The sequence below is a fragment of the Rhopilema esculentum genome, chromosome 20, assembly GCF_057945365.1.
Source record: "Rhopilema esculentum isolate cy_ngs chromosome 20, ASM5794536v1, whole genome shotgun sequence".
NCBI classification, from domain to species: Eukaryota; Metazoa; Cnidaria; class Scyphozoa; order Rhizostomeae; family Rhizostomatidae; genus Rhopilema; species Rhopilema esculentum.
In genome coordinates, this window is record NC_142834.1 from 2,391,475 (window position 1) to 2,414,824 (window position 23,350).

A 23,350-nucleotide genomic window follows, 5' to 3' on the forward strand; every position below is an offset into this window, starting at 1 on the left:
CTTAAAACTTAATTGGTCAAGCAAAGCAAGATGAAATAAAGAATTAATAGAGATTAAAAAACGGAAGGTGTGGAAGTGAAACGTTGCACCAAGGATCGCTAAGTGAGTGAGTAAAGCCATGGGGGTTTTGGGACAAGGGGCAAAGAACATGAATTAAAAGGATCACCAATGCTTGAGCAAAATTTTGGAAACCAAAAATAACTTAAATCCAGCCATTATGAAAGAGATTTTTCAGTTAAATGAACTTGCATATAGTTTACGAAATCAATCGTTTATACAAAAAAGCCGAACACTGTTACTTATGGGCTAGATACAATATCCTATAGATGTAATGAATTGTGGAGTTCTATACTATTAGACGTTCATTCGACAGTAAATTGTAAAGTATTCAGAGCTAAAATTATATAAACGGATCTTGCTTGCTCGTGTAGACTATGCACACCATATATTTCTAGCATTGGATACTTGTAAACATCACGATTTTTCTAAGTTATATTTGTTATTGTTACAATTTGGTGTTAATTAGCTGTTTGTTAGCTAATATTGTGTAGACCAACATTAAATAAACTGAATAAAACAAAAGACCAGCACCTTTAATTCTTAACCAGCCTTAAGCCTATTGAATGTGTGCTGAAATTTTCTGACATCTCAGCACATTACTACTTATGCAAAAAGAGAAGGAGTCAATGATTTATTTCAGACAGCATCAGCAGTGGCAACGCCTCCAGGGCAGCCGGTTTGCTCGATGCAAGCCTTTCGAATATTCAAATGAATAATTCATCGAGATAATACTGTTATGTCTTATTGTAATGTGCTTTCATTAACTCCTAGATGTGCTAATAATTTTCTGTGGTAAGATCAAACCGTTTTTTACCTCTAATGGTTTACATTTTACATCACAAGTTATTAATAACAATTACAAAGGTTAATTATTCATCTGTAAAATCTTCAAACATTACTTTATTGGGTCTTTATCTCGACCAGCGAATTCTTTAAAGATAAAAAGCAATGTTGGATAATTGTCTACTCGAAAGTTTTTAGGTACTTGTGATCGATCGAAGGATCTATTACGTCATAAAATGTCAGCTGATTGAATAGCCGATGGAAATTGTGGTAACAGGTCGTGCTGAGATTTCTAATTTGCATCGTGGCACCATGATGATAAAGTTCCAAATTTGTGCACTGGAAAACAAAAATGGATCGATTCAGTAGGGCTTTTCCTAACGGAAAGTTGGTAATGCAAGGGAAATTTTATAGGAAGAAGAATTTGTTCACATGACTAATCGTATTCGTAAAGGGAAGATAACGGTGTTGTGTGCTGTACAGGAGATCATCCAGCAAGTTGGTGTTGGAATATAACAGATTCATAACGGGCTGTAATTAGTAGAAGCAGCATCAAGCAAAAAGCACCTTGTGAGAACGCTTGATGTGCGAGGAGTGCAAAGTGAAGACAATTCTTTTTGATTGATTACTGAAGAGCATTGAAGCATCAATCCAAAGCAAAGCATCGTAAAGGTGAGTGGTTTGTATCTTTCAACCTGTTTTGAGTGGTTTAATTCTACGAAGCATGGGACTCGATTAGACGTCAGAAGTTGTGTATGGAGCGGGACTGTTTGACAGAAGCTGCACAGCCGGATCCAGAGACATATTGAAGATCTCATCAAGCAAGCAAGCAAGCCCCTTTTCCAAGTGTCTTCGTGCAAGCACCTCGTTAGTGTTTTTCGCCTTTTATACTGCATAGATAAAAGGGTCTGCAAGACCGAGGTGGCTGTTATTTTTGGGGATGAGTTTTGATTCTAACACTAGACGGGACATGTTGTTTTATTCTATCCTCCAATCTATCCACAGCTGGGTATATATATTTCCTAGCGTAGAGTTCTCGATCTATGTTCTGACGTTTTAAACTCTAAAGAGTGTCAGACGAAAAGCTTTAGTTTACTCAAATGTTTGCTTTTTTCAAAGCCATTTTCAATTTTTGTACCACCAAAAGATTGTTTGCAAATTAACTTTCCGTTTCATGATTGCCGTCCAATTTTAAAGAAGGAAGAAGTTGTAATAAAATTTCCTGAACAGAAGCGGGCCAAACGTGCCGACTTTGTCGCAAATTTAAAAGAGTTTCTGTTTAAATGAAAAGCAGAACTCGCCGTTGAATCATTGAATAATATGGGTTCATTTCTTTTACATTAATCTTGCTTTTTGGCATCAACAGTAGATATTCTGTATAGAGCACTTTGGTGTATAGAACAGGATAGTTTTAAGTTGCAGCTCCGAGTTTTACCTTTAATGCGAAAACCAGGCAGCATCTTTGTTAGAACACAGGGCCCTATTCATTGCAGGACATCACGTGACAATTGCATCGTTGTGCTATGATTGCATCAGCATCTGTAAATATGTTTCTTTGTATTACGTAATTATTATTTCAAGGTTCTGCTAAGAGTATATAAAGGGTTGTTTCAAAAGTCAGGTCTAGTCTTAGGTCTAGTCGAAACTTTTTCCGTACTGCTAGAAGCTCTGTCGCTAGTTTTGTCGTGCCTGTTAAAGCCGTGCCGTTAAATGTCGAACTTGTTGTTTTGAGTCATTAGTCGAATCATCGCCATAAAAAGAAGAATTTTGATTTAATCCGCCGTGACCGCATTTTTGAACATTTCTGCCTTCAACGAACTCACGTTGGTAAAACCCCCTTTTAAGTGGTTTTACATCTATGCACCAGAGCATGAGCACCAAGCTCTATATGACAAACCGTTAAACAGTAATTTTCAATTTCCAGATATTCCTTCCCAATTCGAGTCTATCAAATCCGAAAATGGTTTACTTCGAAAATCTAAGATTCGAATAACTAAAAACATAGTCAATAGCTAAAAATTATGATAATGCAATGATCTAGCCAAAGTTGTTTCTGTAAGTCCGCTGGGATTCTAGGATCACTGGCTCTACTCTCCACCGCAGAGGCCAATGAATAGGGATAAGAGAGCGAGAAAAGGTTAAACTGCGCAGAACAGGAGGGGAAGGGGAAAGGAAATATTTTCTCCCACTATTTTCATTCTTCCTTCTCCCTCGCAGCTCCTCTACTTGTCCTTTTCTGCGGTAGTTCCCTTTATCCTTTTTTCCCTTCCGATCCCCCTCCACTATAGCCTCTGTAGGGGAGAGTGCATTGGCACCGTGCCACCCTTCTAATGCATTTTAAGAAGCTGCTACTTATGTTGTGGTGTGGCGTGGTGTGGTGTGTGCATTGTGATAGAGTGCAACTCGGCATATATATATACAACATATATAAATTGTTATTATTTTTCGGCAAATCGAGCCTCGGCGTTCGAATAAAGCGTGTTCTTATTGAAACAGAGTGGTGGGTTGTTTATCTGAGGAAAGTGGTACTTCCACCAATAAAAGGCATTGCTTGAAATTACACATACCTTAAAATCAATATAATCGACAGCTTAAAAACATTTTTATACTGTGTTTTGTTTTGGTGGACGATTTTTGAAAACATCGTATTTTAAAAAGCGAACAAACAGCAGATTGTCACCGGATTATAAACTACACATTGAAAAATTTGCTTTTCTTGTTCCTTAGGTTTGATTTAATGTATTAATTTGAAGGAGATGTGAATTTGACTTCATTTACCCCGAGGTATCATGGTGGAAATTGTTTAGCATTATTATCTAAAGGGATTTACATATTGTTTCTCGCATTTTGAGGGCTTTCATTGAGCGCAATGGGTATCAGAGATTCAGAGAGTCAAAGGATCCTGAACGGGGCAAAGAAATTGCGTACAAAGTATGTACCATAATTGTTTCGACTGGACAACGGGGACTAGGCCTAAAGTTTACAGGTGGTTCATAAGGAAAACAAGTTCATTTGATTGGTAAAACACGTTTTTTTATAAGAAACTGTGACCATAACTAACTGCTAAAAGTTTCTTAGTTTGGCATCCAAATTTTGGCATTTTGTAATAAAATTCTCTTAGTTGTTTTCTTAATTTCCGGAACTAACATTGCCCTAGTGTTTTGAAGTTGAGCTTTTTTTGGAAGAATATAAACGCAGATTGTCACGATGAAAACCAATGCAGATTAGAATTCAAAGTATATTATCTTTTCCGAAACCTTTAGACCCTTCTCCTAATAATTGAAATTTTACAGCTTTGAATGTTTTCTTCAACCTAGTACTAAAGTTTCTTAAACTCTTGCCCATTCTTTTACTAGGTTCTTATAAACCAGTTTCTTATATATATAAAAAAAACGTGTTACTGAAAGAAGAGAGGCACAAGGGCTTCAAGCCACCCTCAGGAACAGCTTTCTGAGGCCCAGACCGTTTAAAATCCAGTTTATCAAAAAGCTGGCCCTAGCTGCTGCGTCAATGTTTTCTGACAAAATTATTCTTCCATCAAACAAAAACACGTCCTCCACGATTTTTGCTATAATTAGCGACTCTGTTTTGTTTTTAAATAATGAAACTTCACATGCTTCGAATAATGTTTATCCTTAACTGAAAAACAAATATCGGAGTTTGGAGCACCTGCCTGGGGGCGTATGTGTTTAATCTAGGGAAGTAATTAATGAGGAGCGTATACAGAAAGGGTATATATAGAGAGGATATGACAGGGTAAGCCCGTTTGATAGTGGAGATGAGATGAAGGGGGGGGGGGACAAAGTTCCCTACTCACCAACGCACATTTTTTAATTATTCAACAAATCTTTGTGGATTTTTGCTTAAAGGGTCTTCTTTAAATCCATTATCTTGTTGTTTTGATGATGATTCGACCAGAAAAATTTTCAAAGGGCCAAAATTAAGCCAAGATGCCTATAGCAGATCTAACTGAAAATATTAGTTATAATTGACTGAAAATCAATTTTCCAAACGCCTGCCTCCTTGTCCTATAGTCGTTTGGCGTCCCCCTTTATGAAATTTCTGCATTCATATTTATGATTTTGAATCAAAGCCACGTAAACTGCTTCTTGTCGATTATTTAGAGAGCTGTTTCTAGGTATAAATCCTGAGATATGGTAAATAACTATCGAAACTAGAAAACTTGCTAACGTGTTATGTCGAAACTTTCAAATGTGCTTTCTATAATCTTGTTTTACGAAAGGTCTTCACCATTATCCTTGATCACGTGGATGGTTATAACCTTAAAACCCTGTTTCTCTTATCCAGAGGTGCAGTGATGTGAAAAACGAGGAACCTCCCCAAAAAATGATGAAATAGTATGACGAAGTAAAACTGGAATAAATTTTGGTATAAACAGGTAGAGAGCCTCCGAGCCCAGTTGGCCACATATCCCTGGGTTTATCCACTGAGAGCCGCTTAATTTGCTCTTTGACGTAGTTAAAATGTTAGGTGACATACATACTTCTGTTCATTCAACCATTGTTTTTAAAGTACGAAGGGACATCTGAAAAAATTATCCAATCGTGTTCGGTCACATTGTCCTGGATTCTATAATATTTTTGCATTGTGGTTGATGTAGAAGTTCAATGCCGTTTGCCATCGTACGATCGTGTGTCTTAAGAATATTATGACATTTTTAATCTAAACAAACAGCTCCAGGGACGCAGGAAATTCTGCAGATTGCGCCGAACAAAAAATGACCAGGTCTGTAAGCACTTGCTACAGATTGGAGAGAAACTCTGAGAAAAACATAAGGAAAAATATTTGCAAGGTCATGTCACATTGATAAATCGTGGAACATCAATTGTTCAGTTCAATCTGGAAAATTAATAGTCGAATCCACAATTAAACGGTCCGTTTGTGAAAGATCCAACGGAGAAAGCTCGTTTGCCTCACGTCGTAAAAATTGCAAAGAAGTGCAAAGGCTCCTGAAGGGAAAAAAAAGAATTTATTGAAAAGAGTGAGAAAGCCTTTGTGTTGTAGCTTCCTATCAATTGCTAAACTGTATTGAATTGTGCTAATGTTATGCTAAGCAGAGCTTTTCAAATCGCGGGTACAGAGTTTGCTCAACATTCGAAAACATCGTCTTCAGTTGAAAGTTAATCGGTGGTTGAACGCAAGGAAACAGTGATGGTAAGAGCAAAACCTAATTTGAAAAATTCACAGCAAAATCTATGCTCTGATGAAATTTAAGGTGATTTTTAATCCTTAACATAATTTTACAGCAACGTTGAATCCTGAATTGAAAGTGTTGATAATTGGAAAGGTAAGTCAACTGTTAGAGATAAGTATGTTAATCGTTGAGGAAAAGGCCTCCCTGAGTTTCTGGAAATCTTGTTTTTGTTGGGATGAAAATACCTTTTTTCGATTCAAGTAAACAGTGCTCCGACGCAGTTACGAATCTTGAGTAGCTGTGAAGCAATATTTTGCGTCACGCAAATTTCGAAAGGCTTTGAGGTAGTACCCTATTCCTACAGTATTTAAAGGAGTGAGTTTGGAAATCGTCCTTCTACTTGGAATTTCTTGTGGTGATGTGACGTTTTGATTTCTACGGCAACACAGAAAACTTTGGAAGCTTCGAAACACTGGATATATAAACGATTGTAATGTAAGGTTACTACCACATTTGTGAGATTTTATTGATTAATATGATGATGAAGAATTTATTGACCACTTAATTAGGCCAACGAGTTTGGTAAAGAACAATAAAGTCACTGATTTCTGGTTTATAGAATCACAACTATACACTAGCAAGATGTTTTCTATATGCGAAGTTCAAGAGCGAAATTCTAAAATTTTCTATATGTTTCATATTACACGTACATCTCCAACATGAATATTCCAGAATTCCGTTGTGCCTTGCAAAAATTCAGAATCGCAAAGAAATGTGCCAGGCGTTGTGCCTTGCTCAAGTTCGCCAGGCTAATTTGTGTTAAAATCTATAGCAAACCAAGAGAAAATATATTAAAGTGAAAGTATTTTTTCATCAAATCGTTTCAGTAAATAGTAAACCCTTGAACTTATGCATTTAGGCAATTAACTCAAAAATATGTGAAAACGGTACATTAATATCTTACATTGAAAAACTAAAATTTGGTACTTTGGCTCAAAATGCTCTTGTTCTCAAATACAATATACAATCTTTTTTTATAAGAACCAGTAAATTTCAGTTCAGGCTGACTGTTCTTAACTTTTTCGAAAATCTGAGGCTGGATTGTTCTTAATTTGTTTTTAAATTAAAAGGGTGTAAACAGTGCTTTTGCTAGATTTTTCGCTCTAAGGAGGTGTTCAGGCCTCATTTGCCAACAAAGTGAGTGAGACAGCCTTAATTTGCTGACAAATTTGAATATTCACCGAAAAAGCACCCACACATGGCTAAAAATCCTCGATTTTGAGAAAAAACGTTGTTCAAAATTGCATTTTGCAGAAGCTCAGCCTCAGCTTGTTCTTAATTTGTTCTTAACTTTTGATAAGTTTTTAGGCTCGTGTTCTTATAAAATTGTTCTTATAAAAAAAGAGTGTATTGTGTGTTAAAATTTTATTGTGCGCAATGCCGTATAGGCAGACTTGTTTACGCGTTGGTGCATAGAATAGGACCTTTTTTAATTAACAAAGTCCAATTTTTCACCCTTCATGTGATCATCAGGCAATTGTTGGTTTTTATTTTTATAGTCTTGTAAAGTAATGCACTGGTGTTCTTCACTGCTAGAACATTATGGATACCATTCTACCGACTCACCGCTGTCGATCCGTAATATTTTTTAACGTTATGGTTTTGCTAAAATGACAAAATCTAGCGCTCAAATTTTCCGAGTTGATACAGCGGCCTCCTTTTGGTTTTGAGGCTAGGACTTGCATCAGCCGGCCTTCCAAGAACCAACGAGGAATTTTTTATAAATGAAGTGATATTAGCCTGAACCCTGGCTTCATAGGCTTCAGAAATGTCCTTTGAATTGGACTGTAGCCAATGCATCGTAATTGCTCGAGTTATAATTACATCACCTGCCAAAATTTACGCCAGAAATTACCCAGTCTTCTGCGGAATGCGGAAATACTATGTAATTGTTAGGCGTTGCCTCTACACTCTTTTTTTATAAGAACAATTTTATAAGAACACGAGCCTCAACACTGGTCAAAAGTTAAGAACAAATTAAGAACAAGCTGAGGCTGAGCTTCTGCAAAATGCAACTTTGAACAAAGTTTTTTCTCAAAATCGAGGATTTTTAGCGAAGTGTGGGTGCTTTTTCGGTGAATATTCAAATTTGTCAGCAAATTAAGGCTGTCTCACTCACTCTGTTGGCAAATGAGGCCTGAACACCTCCTTAGAGCGAAAAAGCTAGCAATAGCACTGCTTACACCCTTTTAATCTAAAAACAAATTAAGAACAATCCAGCCTCAGTTTTTCGAAAAAATTAAGAACAGACAGCCTGAACTTAAATTTACTGGTTCTTATAAAAAAAAGAGTGTACGTGCGTTTGGAACCACCACGTATGTACCGCGGTGCAAGCATCGTGCGTTTGGTACACGATGCTTGCACCGCGGTACATACGGCACTGCGTCGAATGAGGGCAGGCCCACCCGTGTGCCCACCCGTGTTTAGAAAGGTCTAGGCGCATAACTAGGTTATTTTGTCCGGAAATAAAGCTTTATTCTCATGTGAATATATATTCTTAATCGGCTTTGTGAGAACATGCAAAACTGTCCCATGACATTCAAATGACGATCTCCTGAGATCGCACAAAACAAGCCAACCTCGATGCTATTGTTTGTTTCTACAACTCCTCAAATCTACTTGCTGCTAACAGAAAAATAATTAAGATTAACGAATTGATCGGTTTTTAATCTTCAGATTAAACTTAACCATTTCAGTAGTTTCTGGCTGTCTCTCAAAAGCGTTTCTATATACTGAAAAAACATCCTTGAGAACGCTTGGCTGTACTCGTTTCTGGGAAGCATTTGTTGAGTGAATGCAAAATCAATGGTTTCAAAATCGAGCCTCTCTGTACCCCAAAACAATAACCTGCAAAGGGTTGGAAGCATGGAAAGAGCACAGACTTAAAAGATGTGACCTCAAGTGGGACCAGACCAGGGCCATGGACGTAGCAAATGGTACACATTTAGTTAGGGGAGGTCTTAGAATGGTTCTTGCCCGAATATTGTTGCCTCATTGAGATAAGACTGCCCGAATGAAGCCTAAATGCTAAAACTTCTTCTGATTAGGGGAATGCAGCCCCACCTCCTATATTTCCTGCGCCTATGGACACGGCTCGATAAGAAGGGAATGTCGATCAGCTTTAAACAAGATGACTATCGTCAGCTATCGTCCGTCATAATGTTCTTTCGGACCGACATTCAGATTTCTATGGTGATTCCTGGTTGCCCCACACTCCTATAATTTGTGTTTCTGGTTGCATGTATGAGTCTCCTTTTCTGGAACAAAAAATATTGACTGACAATTGTTTTCACAGTGCAACTCTTTATAAAAGACTTTTTACTTTCTATGACATAATCATGTTGCTATTTACTCTAACTTTAAACTAATGTCACGTGTATATGACGTAATTTGCTCTTTCACTTCCTATTCAACAGTGTCATTATTCGACAATAATGAACAAACAAAAGGGATTAGCGTAAACATGAGCTGATTTTATAGACCATATATGATCATTTGCCGACCAAATGATTCAAATCGTTGCTAAGAATTTCGCAAAGATGTTCTTGATGTGGGAAAAAGCTTTTTTGGTAAGTTTGTTCTGTGTAAATTTGCTTTAATTTTCACACGCTTTCCGTGTAATTCATCCTGGTCACAAGTCTTGTGATAAATTTAAGCCAATAGGCCTTCTTCGATAGATTTTGTTCAACTTCTGGGCCAATTTATACAAATCTTGTCCAAATGTGGCCTAAAGTGCCCGAAATGATAGGGGAAAGTGACTTTGGGGCCTAAGCGAATGTGAAACCTTGTTAAATACAGCGATGACGTCACAAAAATCGCATTTAGAATTCTTGAATTCAGATGAAATACCTCTAATTATGCAAAATTAGCTAAGTTATTAGAAAATGGCTACGATAGTCCACACGAGAACATGATCTTTCCCCATCAAATTACCGTATATTGCCTCTCTTCGTCACATGTTGAACCAAGCCAAAATAATTATTATCCTTTAGCAAACTTCAAACCTTTCGTTGGTTATACTTTATCCAATAATCAACGTATTTACCTTATTTTCATTTAGAAGTTAAAATCAAAAATTGTAATATAGAATTTTTTTGACCTCACACTTTTGAACTCAACGAATTGCTTACAGATTTAAAAAAATGTTTGAAATTATACTTTGTTGCTCTAAAATAAATTAAGGAAAGGAAAAGTTATGACACATAAACGTCGTGAAATAAACTGGAATGCTAATTGAAAGATGATTTGAAATTGGGCTTGATAAATTAGTGCTATCCATCTCCTTGGTGCAACAACTAGAGGTTACTCAGAAATAATAGGCAGGATCTGTAGTACAGGGTTCCAGTGGGGATGCTTTTTCAGATATATGCCAGCCCCCAAATCTGTCTTTGCTTCCCAGATAATGTCGGGAATTCATTGACTGCTAACATTTTTTGTCTTGGTGAGGCGTATATGTAGACACGATCAATAATCCTTGGGTATAAACTTCCCTACGTGGTATTACATGCCTCTAAAACCCTTCTAGACGCGTTGGATCTCATCTTATATTTTTTTATCGGCATTAAACTGACAGTCAGAAGAAAGAATATTTATTGTTCGTTGATTAGTGCACGGCGAGCTCTTTCCCTATTCCTCCACCTTCCAGAGATGCTGTAGTACCAACGATTTAGCATTCATTGAGAATTTTAGCCAAAGGTCTTTCAAATTTTGCTTCCGAGGCGGCAAAAAACTGAGGTGAATTGTTAACGGAAATTCTCTTCTTTGTTAAGGGAAATTTTCTTCAGCTTTTTTCATGAAAAATAGTCATCATTACACACATTTTCGTTGTAAGAACTAAACATATAAGAAAATTTATATTTGAAATTGATACAAAAGCAATCGATTGAGTGAATGCAAAATTAATGGTTTCAAAAAGTCGAACAGTTAAATTAAAATGCAATTAAATACAATTAAAGTATTAATGGATTAGAATATACAGGCTCGAATTTTATCGACAGTTTGAGGTTCTATATGTTTTGTTGAGCAAACAAGACAAGAATGACTTTTACACAAAACGTTTGCGGTACACTCAAGATTCTTTTGAATTTACACTATATATATATCTTATAAGAATAATTAAACATAATTTTAGGCCGAGGATCAGAAATTTTTAAGATTATTGAGGCTCAGCAAAAATAATAATATTCATGTGAAAAAATTTTTAGTAACAATGGTAAAATCTATGCAGCACTCTCCGGGTTCAGATGTTTTTGAAAATTAGACGCTTCCCGTGTAAATTGTAACACCACTGTTATCAGAACGACACAACATCTTGCCTCCTACTTCAGTCGCGCCCACCGTCAACAGTTGGGGTGCTTCCCACTCGCGCCCTGCCATTCTGGATAACGGGGTACCAGATAAATTCATTGATACTGTCAAAAATGTACTCAATATTATATAATTGAAGATTTTGAACGTTTATATTTTGTCTTTTATAGTTATATTTCATTTTTTATCTTGAGGAAATGACTCTTTGACATTACGTTAGAAAGTAATGAAGCAAATTATCTTTCGTTAATCGTTTTAAAGTCTTTAGATCTTTAATTCTCATCTCCAAAAACTATTGTTCCGCTTAAACATTACCGAAATTTTTCTGTTACAGATTATGTAAAGAATTTGCCGGGAAGTCCTAAGGCGTCGAGGATCATCCATAAAATAAAAGCCTGGCTTTGAAAGCTGCGCTGGAACTCGTCACGCAAGAGCACCGTTGCCCAGACCTGATAACGTGCAATTCTTCGCCAAGTCGCTTATCCATATTATACAGGCCGATGTGTTGAATCTGAATCCAAAACATTGCGGATAACATGCGGATTGTCGATAACAGTTAGATTAAGCCCACGAGGACGGAGACAAGGGCATTTCTTTGGCTTTTCTCTGCTTTGCTAAAGATTACGATGGTCTGAAGGGCTCATTTAAGTCAGTAAATTCTTTGAGGGTGTCATTCCATCAAGACTTAAATGTAAAAATGCGCAGTAAGGAGAATTTCTTTCTCCTATTGCTCCTGACGGCAAATGTTATCAAGCGGCTCTGCGGCACTAACCGCAAATGCGCGACAAGCTCTCATCGAGTCCGAAGGGACGACTTGGCAGTTCTAGGACACCATATCAACGAGGAAACTTTCGATGCAACCAATGGACGTGCGGCGTATTTCGCGGGACATGAAATCATTGAATTCCGCAAGCCGTTATTGTACAACACTTTCACAGTAGAAGCATGGATCAAACCTGAAGGAGGACAAGCTGCTGTTGCACCGATTCTTAACTTTGTTGATCGTTGCCAAGGCGAAGAAGAATCTATAATTTGGATTTTAGGCCTTAAACAAATGCAGAAAGGACATGATACCCGATTGTATTTTTCACTTAAAGCAGACAGGCTTACAAAACTTCACTCAGTCGTTGCTCACGAGAGTTATAGGCCTAATATTTGGGTACATGTAGCCGCCGTGTTCAACGGAACTTCGCTCAAGCTTTTCCTGAACCAGGCTCTTGTTGCTTCAAGTCATAAGGAGTTCAGTCCTGTCTCAGGGTTCTTTCCAAGTAAATGCGGGGCTCTTGAAGTAGGCGGGGACTCGCAGAAAGGACTGTTTTTTCGCGGAGCTGTTGACGACCTACGAGTGTGGAAAACAGCCAAAAGCCAAAGAGAAATTTTCCAAAATATGAGAACAGAAATTTTAGGAAATGATGAGAACATTGTTTTATACGAGAAGTTTGAAGGTTTGCAGAATCATGGAAACTTTGATTTGGCTTTCCACGCAGTAACAACCTCCTATCCAGAGTTTGAGCCATCTACATTGCCTAAAGATCTGCACCAAATCGAGGTTAAGATACCATTTTGCGGTATCACTGTTTGCGACAATCCCGATGTTGTGCGTGGTTACAAAGAGAACTCTCACCTGCGCAGGAAAAAGACTCTTCGCTATAGGCTTATAAACATGGCAAATGACGATGGAAGCAACCCCCTGCTTTCCAACCAAGAAATAAAACGGAAACACCAGAAACTCAACGAGATCTTTTCGCGATATAACATAACGTGGGAGATAAGCATCTATGTTGTTAAGAATTCGAGCCTTCGAACGAATTCGTTTCTGTTCGACTGCAAACCAAGCAAGAGACGCATGTGTGGCAAGGGGGTGCCCATCAACGACTTCAAACGCCTCGTGAACCTTGACAATCGAAAATATTTGAACGTTTTCGTAGGGAAGTCTGGCGATCGAATGCACGGCAAAGCAACTTTCCCGTGGGATATTTCGGTGTATGGCGTAGATGGCGGCACGGTTTTGGATGTTGACCGGTTTGGGAAAACGAAAGGTGTTAATGATATGGTACACGAATTTGGTCATAATTTGGGCCTATGGCATGTTCATAAAGGAATGACCGATTGTGACGACCCGTGCTTTGAGACGCATGCGTCAATGGAACTAGGTGACCTATGCGCGGACACGAACCCTACTCCATTGAACGAGCGTTGTAGAGACCCAAAACACGAGTTTTGTGGAATTAAACGCTTTAGAAACACGCCGTTTAGGAATTTCATGGGATACGGGGATTGCCAAGATGAATTTACAAATGACCAAGTAGCTAGAATGCACTGCTATATCGATCTAATTCATCACGGTTGGGTTTTGCAAGATAACCCATCACCAACGCCGTTGCGGCCAAAGGTTCTCTCTTACAGCAACGGGCTGCTCCAGATGGAATGGGTTAGGCCGCTAAATCTAGGAAAAGCCTTTGCAGAGAGAAACTGCAATAAATGCAGTCCTCAAAGGAAGAAATTTCATCAGTTTGCAGTGAATGCTTACTCGCCTTCCTCATCCTCAACTTGGCAACCTGAACAGGCTGTAGGCCCACCGAACTCAGAGAGATGCCGAATTGTTGGAACAATATGGATGCAAGATGTAGGAGATTCTTCGAAGGAGTATGTTATAGACCTGAGCTTTGAAAAAGAGGTTATTCCAACAGGAATCGTCGTTTGGGTCACCTATAATGGCTATAATGCACCGTTTGACATCGAGCTCCTTCATGTCGACAAAAGTGTCACTTTCGTAGGTAAGTTGACCGTTCTATAAAGCTGTCAATCAAACATGGCTATGTCAATCAAACATGGTTACCATGGAAATGATTAGGTAGCATAGTTCAAGACATTCGTGCAAAAAAATCGAATTCTTCTTTAGATACTCGTTGTCATTCCAAAACTACAAATCTGCATTATCTTGCAAACCCAGAATTGAGTTCTTAAACAGTTGAGTTTCTCTTTCTGTTAGTTTTAGCTTGTGACCACATTCCAGAGGCAAAGTTTCTAGGATTCAGCGTCGAAAATTTCATATGAAATTATATAGTTTTGTATCGTTTTTAGTTTGCATTCAGAACGATATAGGGAGATAGATTTAAAAACGGAGACATTTGATAATGCATACATTACTGCTTTGTGCAAATGAATGTAGAAACGAAAACAGATATCTTGACAATGCATTTTTGAAAAGTGTGTTCACAGTGACTTCAGGTTGCAGTTTCATGACATAGCACTTATGTAAATGAGAAGCTTTTAACTCTATAAATATTCTTACTATATACAATGTACAATGGTTTAAGCTAGCGTTATTCAACCGCTGTTCCGCGGCACACTAGTGCGCCGTGAAATACTGTCTGGTGTGCCGTGGAAAATTCGCCAATAACACCTAAGTGGTCCAAACAATTGAAACAAGTTAATCATTACCCGAAAGTAATGTGCCGTGCTTTACGTCTTGTGATTGGCAGAGTAATCATGTAATACTTCATGTAAATCTTGTGAATATAAGCCAAAGAGTTTCATTTTTAACATTATCTTTGGTAGGGTGCCACGTGAATTTTTCAATGAAAAATTGTGCCCTAGATTAATACGGTTGAAAAACACTACGTTTAGGGTACGTAGTAATGCACGGAAAAATTAAGTTCATTGAGGAGATTTATAGACTGTTTTAATCATATTTTTGCTTCGATAAGGCTCTGCAATGGCCCAGTGTGATATCCCCTACACAAGAAGAATTTTCACTAAAAAGACGACCAAGACAGTGAGACTACGAGTCCATGATTTGACAGGAATCGACGCTGTGGAGCTCATTTCTGAGGAGAATCATAACCACTGCGAAAAATGCCCCGATGTCAAGTATGTCGTCAACAGAAAGCCTCCGTTTCAGACTGGCAATTCTGTCGAGGTCTCTATACCGAGGTTTATAGACCGGTAAGAGGCTATATTTTAAGTGGAGTTGAATTAAACTAAAACAAATTGTACTTCAACGTTTTTATCTATCAAGTTGGTTTGCAAAATATTGGTCAAAAAGAAAAAAACAAAAAGTTCATCTTTAATCTGAAGAATAAATCTAGTGAGATGTATTCACAAAGCTATACAAACCTCTAAAAAAATAAATAAATAGATGCATTTCAAATTTTGGTAAACAGTTTCCCTCACTTTTGCATAAAAACCGCCGACAGAAAATAGCAACTCGGCGCATTGTATTAAGAAATGTAAATTGAGTTTCCATCCATATTGAGTTTTGATGTTTTCTTTGGCATGTATTTCGAATAAAGAGATTTATGCATCAAGATTTGCAGTCGTTCAATATTTCCACCAATCTACTTTACCAAATAGGGAGGCAAAAATTTTATTAGAAATCCATGACGTCCCAATATTTTGTGGAAAACAAAGGAGCATTCTTGAGGCTAACTAGCCTACAACATGGCTTAAGCCTGAAGTGAGTCAGGCCGTTGTTTCGCGAGATTTACTTTTGTTAATTGGTAATCTTTGGCTCGTCATTGCAAATTCTTCATTTGTTCTTGTCTGGCTGGGCTTAAACTCCAGCAGACAAATACATGTATCGTTAAAATTTTAGCTTGCCTTACAATTTTATTGTGCAAACAACCATACAGATATATCTGCATATTGAGCAGCTACCGAGCAAAAACAACATCTATCCGAATTAGTTTTTCTGCAGATCCAAGCTTGACCTTGCGCTTAACCTGTGTTGATATGAAAGCCACTCTAACACTACCTGTTTTATCTTTTCTTAGCCAAATTAAAGACGAAGCCATCTCATACGAGTATCGCATTCAAACGGTTGTTGGGAGCCATGTCAGTCTACCCTCGCTTCCGCTTAAGTTTCAACCCAAAGCGGGGTTCTGTGGTGACGGTATCATCCAAAAGCTGAGCGGGGAACAGTGCGATGATGGTAATTTGCGCAGCGGTGATGGCTGCAGCATCGAATGCAAACACGAGGATGTGTTCAAGTGCAAAGGCCAGCCCAGTTTATGCTACAAATATGAAGGTGACGGTGTTTGTGAAGACTTCGAGCGACAGATAAGTGCCGTTGACTGCGGGTTTTATGTTCCACAAGGCTTTGAGCAGCAATGGGCAACATCTGCAATGACAAACCCGAGATATGACTGCAAACCAACGAATGGGGCAATGACGGGTCATCCACCACCAGATCTGGTAAGTCCACTCCAAGACATTGTGCTTGTATGGGTAAATGAGAGTAGATACGAACCTCAGTTACGAATTTAACGGAACTTTATTCAGCAGGGCCTTGCCAGGTCTTTATTACATGTATTGTTAACGACATGTATTACAGACTTAACGTATCCCAAGATCCCATTGGATGTAAAATCCACGTCTCACTCTGCTTTATATTAAACATTGCTTTGTTTCTTACCAGAAATGTCATCATACACAACCAGTTGACAAGACGGCCTATGTTTGCGCGGAAGCTGAAAATCAAGGCGATTTCTGGATAAGGTTTGGATTTGCTGAACCAGTCGTAGCTACGTCGGTTGTTTTGTACCTTCAATCCGATGGCAAATGGACGGGCAAGAAGAAGAGTTATATCAAAGTTGAATTGATCGATACTGAAAACAAACTTCGAAGCATTGGTGTGGAAAATTTCACGGTAACATGCAAACAGCATCCAATGGCTCTACCTGTTCTTCATGATATGACAAGGCCTTTCTTCAGAACGAAGGCCGTGCATATCAGCTTTCCCGTGTACCGAAGGGTTATCATTTCTGGTGTTGCTTTGCGAACGTCAAAGATACTGAACCCAGTTGCTGCCAGCTCTTGCGACGTAGCTAAGAAGGAGCTCTACAATCCCAGAATTCATAGCTGTCATCCATACAAATGTCACGTGCCTACATGTAAGCCACTGATCATCAAGAAGGCAGAGGTTAAATGTGAAGGTAAACTATTGCATTTGAAATGAAAGATTTTAAGATATGTCACAGATATGTTCGACTCGATGCTCTAAGCCATAACAATGTGTAATTTTATTTGTAAACGAAATGTTTATTTTTAAATGGTTGAAAGCAACAAGATAACAGACTATTTCTTCTTATTAGAGCATCGTTGTATATTCCCCTAACAAAGCAATAGTGTGCATTTTTCATAAGAGTTTCTTTATGTTTAAGGGGTCAACGACGGAGACACTTGTAAAGTCACATGTTTCAATGGCTACTATCCAAGAAAAGCTGTTGCTGTGAAGTGCATTCTGGGAAAATGGAATGTCAATGACATCAAATGTCTTCCAGTTGACTGTGGCCTAATTAAAATCAAAAGAGCTATTCTTGGTAAGTCTGTAATTTTACTTATAAGAAACTGGTTTATAAACTTTACTACAATGCTCAAGAAAAGTTAGGAAATTTCAAAACGTACATTCTTTAAAAAAAGTCAAAAGGTTTTGGATAAGAAAGAATACTTTGGATTTTGATCCATTTTGTGGGTTTTTTCTGACGATTTGTGTTTCAATTCTTCCAAAAATGCTCAACTTCAAAACAATAAGGCAATTTTAGGTCCCGAAGTAAGAAAAACGCCAAGTTTTGATGGCAGATGAAGAAACTTTTAGTACTTTAGCACTTAGAAAAATTTAGATACCATTTCACCTACAGAAAGACGATTTTACCAACCAACTAAGGATTTCATGGACCAACTGAAGATTCATCGACAAATTCATGAAAAACGGGGGGGAGGGGGGTCATACCTTCTAAATGCTTGCTAGCTAAACTCCTGTTAACCACACTCCATAATTTAGCTACAAATAGTCTTGAGCCAAAATTTGGGGTTTGTTTGCCAGGCAAAGTAAAATAGTGTACCATTACAAATGTACTAAGTATTTAGATTCCATAAATATACTAAATTGCGTGCGGTACAATATGATGCTTTAATAATAGACTTGACTTGATAACGGGCTATGCTCGAAACGTCGTTATTTATTTTGAAAAATAAAAAAAAACTTTTCCTGGTACAATTTACTTACATTGATCGTTATTGTACTAAGTATTTACTCGACTCAATTTTTCATCATGTTTTCTTGAATTCTTTTGCAGAATGCAAGCAGGGTACAACTTTCAAAAGCATGTGCACATTTCACTGTGTGAATCGAGCGCACATGGTGGGGGACGATAACAAAATAATATGCATGGAGGACGGCCTGTGGTCAGCGAGAAAAGCCTCTTGTGAATATTACTGTCCAGCTCCACCTTTGGTCGAGAACAGTCACGCATTAGACTATAAATGCGATGCTAGGCATGCGAATGTCCGGCAACAGAATGAGATGGGGACGGTCTGCAGGTATGATGTTCAGGAAAAACTTTTTCATAAAGACATTTTTATCATATTTAAGCAATGTACAGGTTGGCTATTACTCTGCAAAGCAGAGTGTATTGTGTTGGTTTTGTTTATTTTATGATCTTATTCTCTTGATCTTTTAGTAGTATTGTATTTTGTATTTTGCTACCTAGCTTCTGAAGGTAGTTTTTAGGACACTGAGAAGTTAATGCTTATCGAGCAGTGTCCTGGTCCTTCCTCTTGATGTGACTACACCTCGTGATTCCTACGCCCGGAAATACAAAGAGCTTTCCTCTCTCTGAGTAAAAGTTTCGTCTTACCAGGGACTCGAACTACGGCCCCTTGGATTGAGTCCACCTTCCTAATCACTGAGCCATCCAGATACTAGAATTTTTTAAGAATAGTTGTATCTTGTTTCTTAGATGTTATTTGTTCAAAAAAGGCTTCTTTTAAAGACTTTTTGTATAGATAAATTTTGCATGAATATGTCTCTTTCTTAATCTAGCAAAGTTCGTATATTTTATCAATGGCTTTGTTGATAAAAAGCATTTCTGATCAGTAAATTCTCATGGCAAAAACATCCAACCATCTTTGATCCAATCTACGCTTTTAATTTTCCCAACGTTATCCTTAACCGTTAAAATTTTCATTACCGTTATTTTTTATACTGTCTCCCATTTTAGGTACCAGTGCATGCCGGGATACGTTCTAGATTCCCTAAATTCCAAAGCAGTTGGAGTGTTATCGCGGTTGACTTGCAATGAAAATGGTATCTGGACACAGGACTCAAAATGTGTCCCTGTGAAGTGCAAAGAATTATCTGAATTTGCAAAGCTTGTCTACAACTGCACCAAAGCCAACGAGTTTGGCAGCATTTGCAGAACAGTTTGTTCACAGACAAATGTATGTTATTTCAAAGTAAAAAAATAATATTCCACTCAATTGTTACATGAAATACTTGAATGATAAACAGCGTTTCTTTGTTTGACACTAAAAATAGTCCCCATTTACGTAGATAGGAAAAACCCTTTTGTATTTCCCCCTATAGGGCAAAAGATATATTTTTTCATTTTTTATATATAAAAATCTTATATCTATTTAGATGTGTTTTGAACATCTAGATATTGTCATAAATTCTCTTTTTTGAAGGACTTGCTTCAATTTTGATCCACTCTATCCTTAGTGTATATGTCAAGATATTGGTCTTATTTTATGGACACAAAGTGACTAAATGAAATTAATCTATACAACAAAACTTTTAAGCCAATAAGTACGGTTTCCGTATTGCTTGAGAAAACATTGGCCTTCTAGTCTCGTTTGATTTCGTCTTTAGGAAACCCATGAAGTTGTATGCCAAGTAAACGGGCATTGGTCAACAAACTTCAATTACTGCCAATACGAGGGTCACTGCGATGCTATCAGCTCAACCAATGATATTGCGTATAAATCATGTGCACACCACGTGGGAGGTTCTTGCCAACCATTGTGCATAAGTCAAGGCTATGATGCAGCTTTCAAGGTGGTGAGACGATCCTGCTTACACTTCATTCATTTCTTCGAAATATTACGTATTAATTCTTATTGAAGAGAATTGCGATTAAAGGCAATCTGTCACGACGTTGATTGATTATAAGAACAAAGGGAATTTTCTTTTGTTTCCAGTCCCCCTTCAATTTATCGCATTGTAAAAAATATGGCGGAGCGCTGGAATCGTGTTTAGGCTATTGTTCCAGCTATTGTTCTCGTTAACCAATCCACAATAAGACAGATTGCCTTTAAGCAAATACAGTCATTAGAAATTTTTTAAGTCCTCATACCTACGCATGTGTCTATGAAAATAAGATAAATTCAAGACATAAAATTTTTCTCGTCATAACTTGGTTATGCATTTTTTATTTGTTACTAGGACATGGACTAGAACTTTATTAGTTTGTCTTGCATTTTTGTCCTTATTATTTTGTCGATATTACTAGGTATACTGCAAAAGCTTTATAACACAAAAAGCAATGAAAATAGAGTTTACACAAATCAACTGTATATTTTCAGGCTATCTTAGTTTGCTCATCCCTTTGGAATCTTCATCTATGTGAAGGGTAAGCGCCAATAATTGGTCAAAGACAAGGAAACAGTCAAGCCGCTATTCTCTCTCTCACATTACCTTCGATCCGTATCGTGATACCCAAATTTTCTCTCTACCTTGGATCATTAACAATGCCTATACACTGATGAGTGTCGGTACAAAAGTGCTTTTGCATGCTTTCCACCAGTTTTGATTTAAGTGCAAACTCTATCAAAAATAAATTGTCAAAATATTTGGCAAAAATAGGACTTCAACTCGCAGTGCAAGTTTTCATGCAATACCCTCTAATCATTATTTTAGTTAGTTTTCACCTGCGCACTAGCTGGTACTTCATTTAATTGTCTTGATGAATATTTGATTTAGATTCAGTTTCAGTGAAAATGTTATTGGAAAAACGCCATAATGTCGCAAAACGTCATTCTACTTCAGATCAACAGTTTTGACTTCTTTAATCAGCCATTGCTTAAGTCTATTTTCAATTTTATGATTAAAAAGCCTTGCTTCTAGTTGCACATTTACAACGCTAGTTTCTTACAACAAATTCTGGTGCAGAAGCAACTTGTTACAAAAGATGACAATTTGCATATCTTCGCTAAAATTGTTGGGAGCTCTAAACGTCTGAGTTTTAAAGATCTATACTTCAACAATAGCTCAACAGTTGTATCCTTAATTTGTATGGCGTTTCTACTTTTTGTTCAAAGGGTATGGAGGAAAAACATGACATAAAGCTGTATTGCCTGCCGAATAGAACTTGGTATCCCAGCCCTGGTCAGATTTACTGCGTAAAGTCGTGTATGAAGAGTTACAGAGGCGATAGCATTTGTGACTGCAGCAACAACAACAAACATTGTAACTATGACGACGGCGACTGTTGTGAGCAGACTGTCAAGAAAAAGAAAGTCGAGTTTATTGGCAGCTACCGCTGTATCTGCAGAGACCCAAAGGTTCTTAAGCTAATACAAAAGCCTGTTACTTATTCACCTTTGAGTAAGGATGGGCACATTGATTCCCAAGAGGGGAGTGGGTCGGGGCCACTCAAGACGACGTTTGATAACAGTGATGACGACGATGGTGATGATGATTATGATGATGTTGGTGCTGACAATGGTGGAATCGGGGTCCTGCATGGCTGAATCTTATATATGCTGGGTAGCTGTATGCTCAACAGCAATGGATCAAATCATGATCCTTTAGCAACAGCGCAATCACTTTGAATATACAATTGTATGATTAAAAGAAGGGAAGGATGCATTTTTATTTATTGTATTATTCAAATTGGCTATTTTAACTGGATTTTATCAATATTATGCTGGAAATTGTAAGAAAAAATTTGTGTACCTATGCGATGGTATGATGGAAAGTTGGCATATCAAATTTTGCAGAACTAAGGTATATTTTATTCAGGAAATGGCAAATTTATCATTAACTTTTCACAAATGTTATTATTTATTGTGTATTCCGGCTAAAACTAGTTAGCTTGTTCTAATTTATTTTATAAAGCATTTTAAGTAAACTTGTGACTACGTAACGAAAATTCATAAAACGCGAGGATCGAATTGTAAAGCGTTTGAATAAAAAAATGAAACTTTTAACTACATTAAAAATTATAAACACTTCTTTTTATTGTTGCTTACTATGTATTTTTGGCACGAATGTTTGACTGAGAAGTTTTATGCATTTAAGCCCTTTTTGATACGATGCGATGCTCTTAAAGAATAGAATACAAACACGTAAAAAGGTTTTTCATCTTCAAGTTTGATTGCATATTTCTTTAGCTCATGTTGCCAAAAGCTTTATAAAGACTTTTATGAGATAAATACGTAAATTCTAACAAGATTCATTTACAGAAAATCCTAATACTTATCTGCTTTCTATTGAAGTTTAAATTTTACTGAACCATGACAATACTATCCAAAAATTTCCATTAATGAAGATCCATTTTATTTGAATCAAATCAAATAACTTGAAAGAAATGACCTATATAAAAGTAACTTGTCGTCCTTCCAACCTACTCTATCAAAGCTTATTTCAAACTGAAGATGTCTTATCAACCTGAACCTAAGTCGTTTAAACCTTTTTTAATTGTAGCTAGATTTAATTTCCAAATTTTCAGAAATTGTCGTCATTCCAACCTACTCTATCAAAATTTAGCTTATTTCAAACTGAAGATGTCTTATCAACGTGAAATCAAGCCATTTAATTCTTTTTATTGTAGCTAGATTTAATTTCTAGATTTTCAGAAATTTCAAAGTGGTCTTTTTCAAATGAAAAATCATTTCTCGAAAATATCCATCAGCTGTTAAATCTTTCTTGGTAGCAGACCTAAAGAAGTCTGTGAGTTCTTTAGTGAAGATCTATCTCGTAATTTGCCTTTTTTCTAAAATATTCTTTGCAGCTTTTATTTTCTATTGTTCAAAAAATATTATCGTAAAAATTGTTGGTAAAAAATTGTATTTAAAAAGGTATAAAATATACTTTTGCAGTATTTTATTCATCCGATAAAGGTACAAATATATATATATGTTAACTGTTATTTATAAGACATTATTAGTTTGAATTCAGTTTTATTATTGAAAATATATTAC

The 23,350-nt window shown here is 37.1% G+C and overlaps 1 protein-coding gene across 9 annotated transcripts; it reads left to right on the forward strand.

Moving 5' to 3' along the window:
* Positions 1-919: 919 nt before the first annotated feature.
* LOC135686972 (pappalysin-1) lies at positions 920-23,346 on the forward strand. 9 transcript variants are annotated; one of them, XM_065203377.2, is made up of 11 exons: positions 5,364-6,151; positions 9,475-9,627; positions 11,700-14,142; positions 15,076-15,313; positions 16,141-16,561; positions 16,785-17,301; positions 17,530-17,688; positions 18,445-18,688; positions 19,369-19,588; positions 20,019-20,207; positions 21,467-23,346. In XM_065203377.2, the coding sequence occupies exons 3-11, from the start codon at positions 12,063-12,065 to the stop codon at positions 21,896-21,898; spliced, it is 4,500 nt and encodes a 1,499-aa protein (XP_065059449.2). In that variant the 5' UTR covers positions 5,364-6,151; positions 9,475-9,627; positions 11,700-12,062; the 3' UTR covers positions 21,899-23,346. The 9 variants fall into 9 exon arrangements, with proteins under 9 accessions (XP_065059453.2, XP_065059449.2, XP_065059450.2 ...); XM_065203378.2 differs by having other exon boundaries at positions 5,364-6,018; XM_065203379.2 differs by lacking the exon at positions 5,364-6,151 and adding an exon at positions 6,177-6,493.
* Positions 23,347-23,350: the final 4 nt, after the last annotated feature.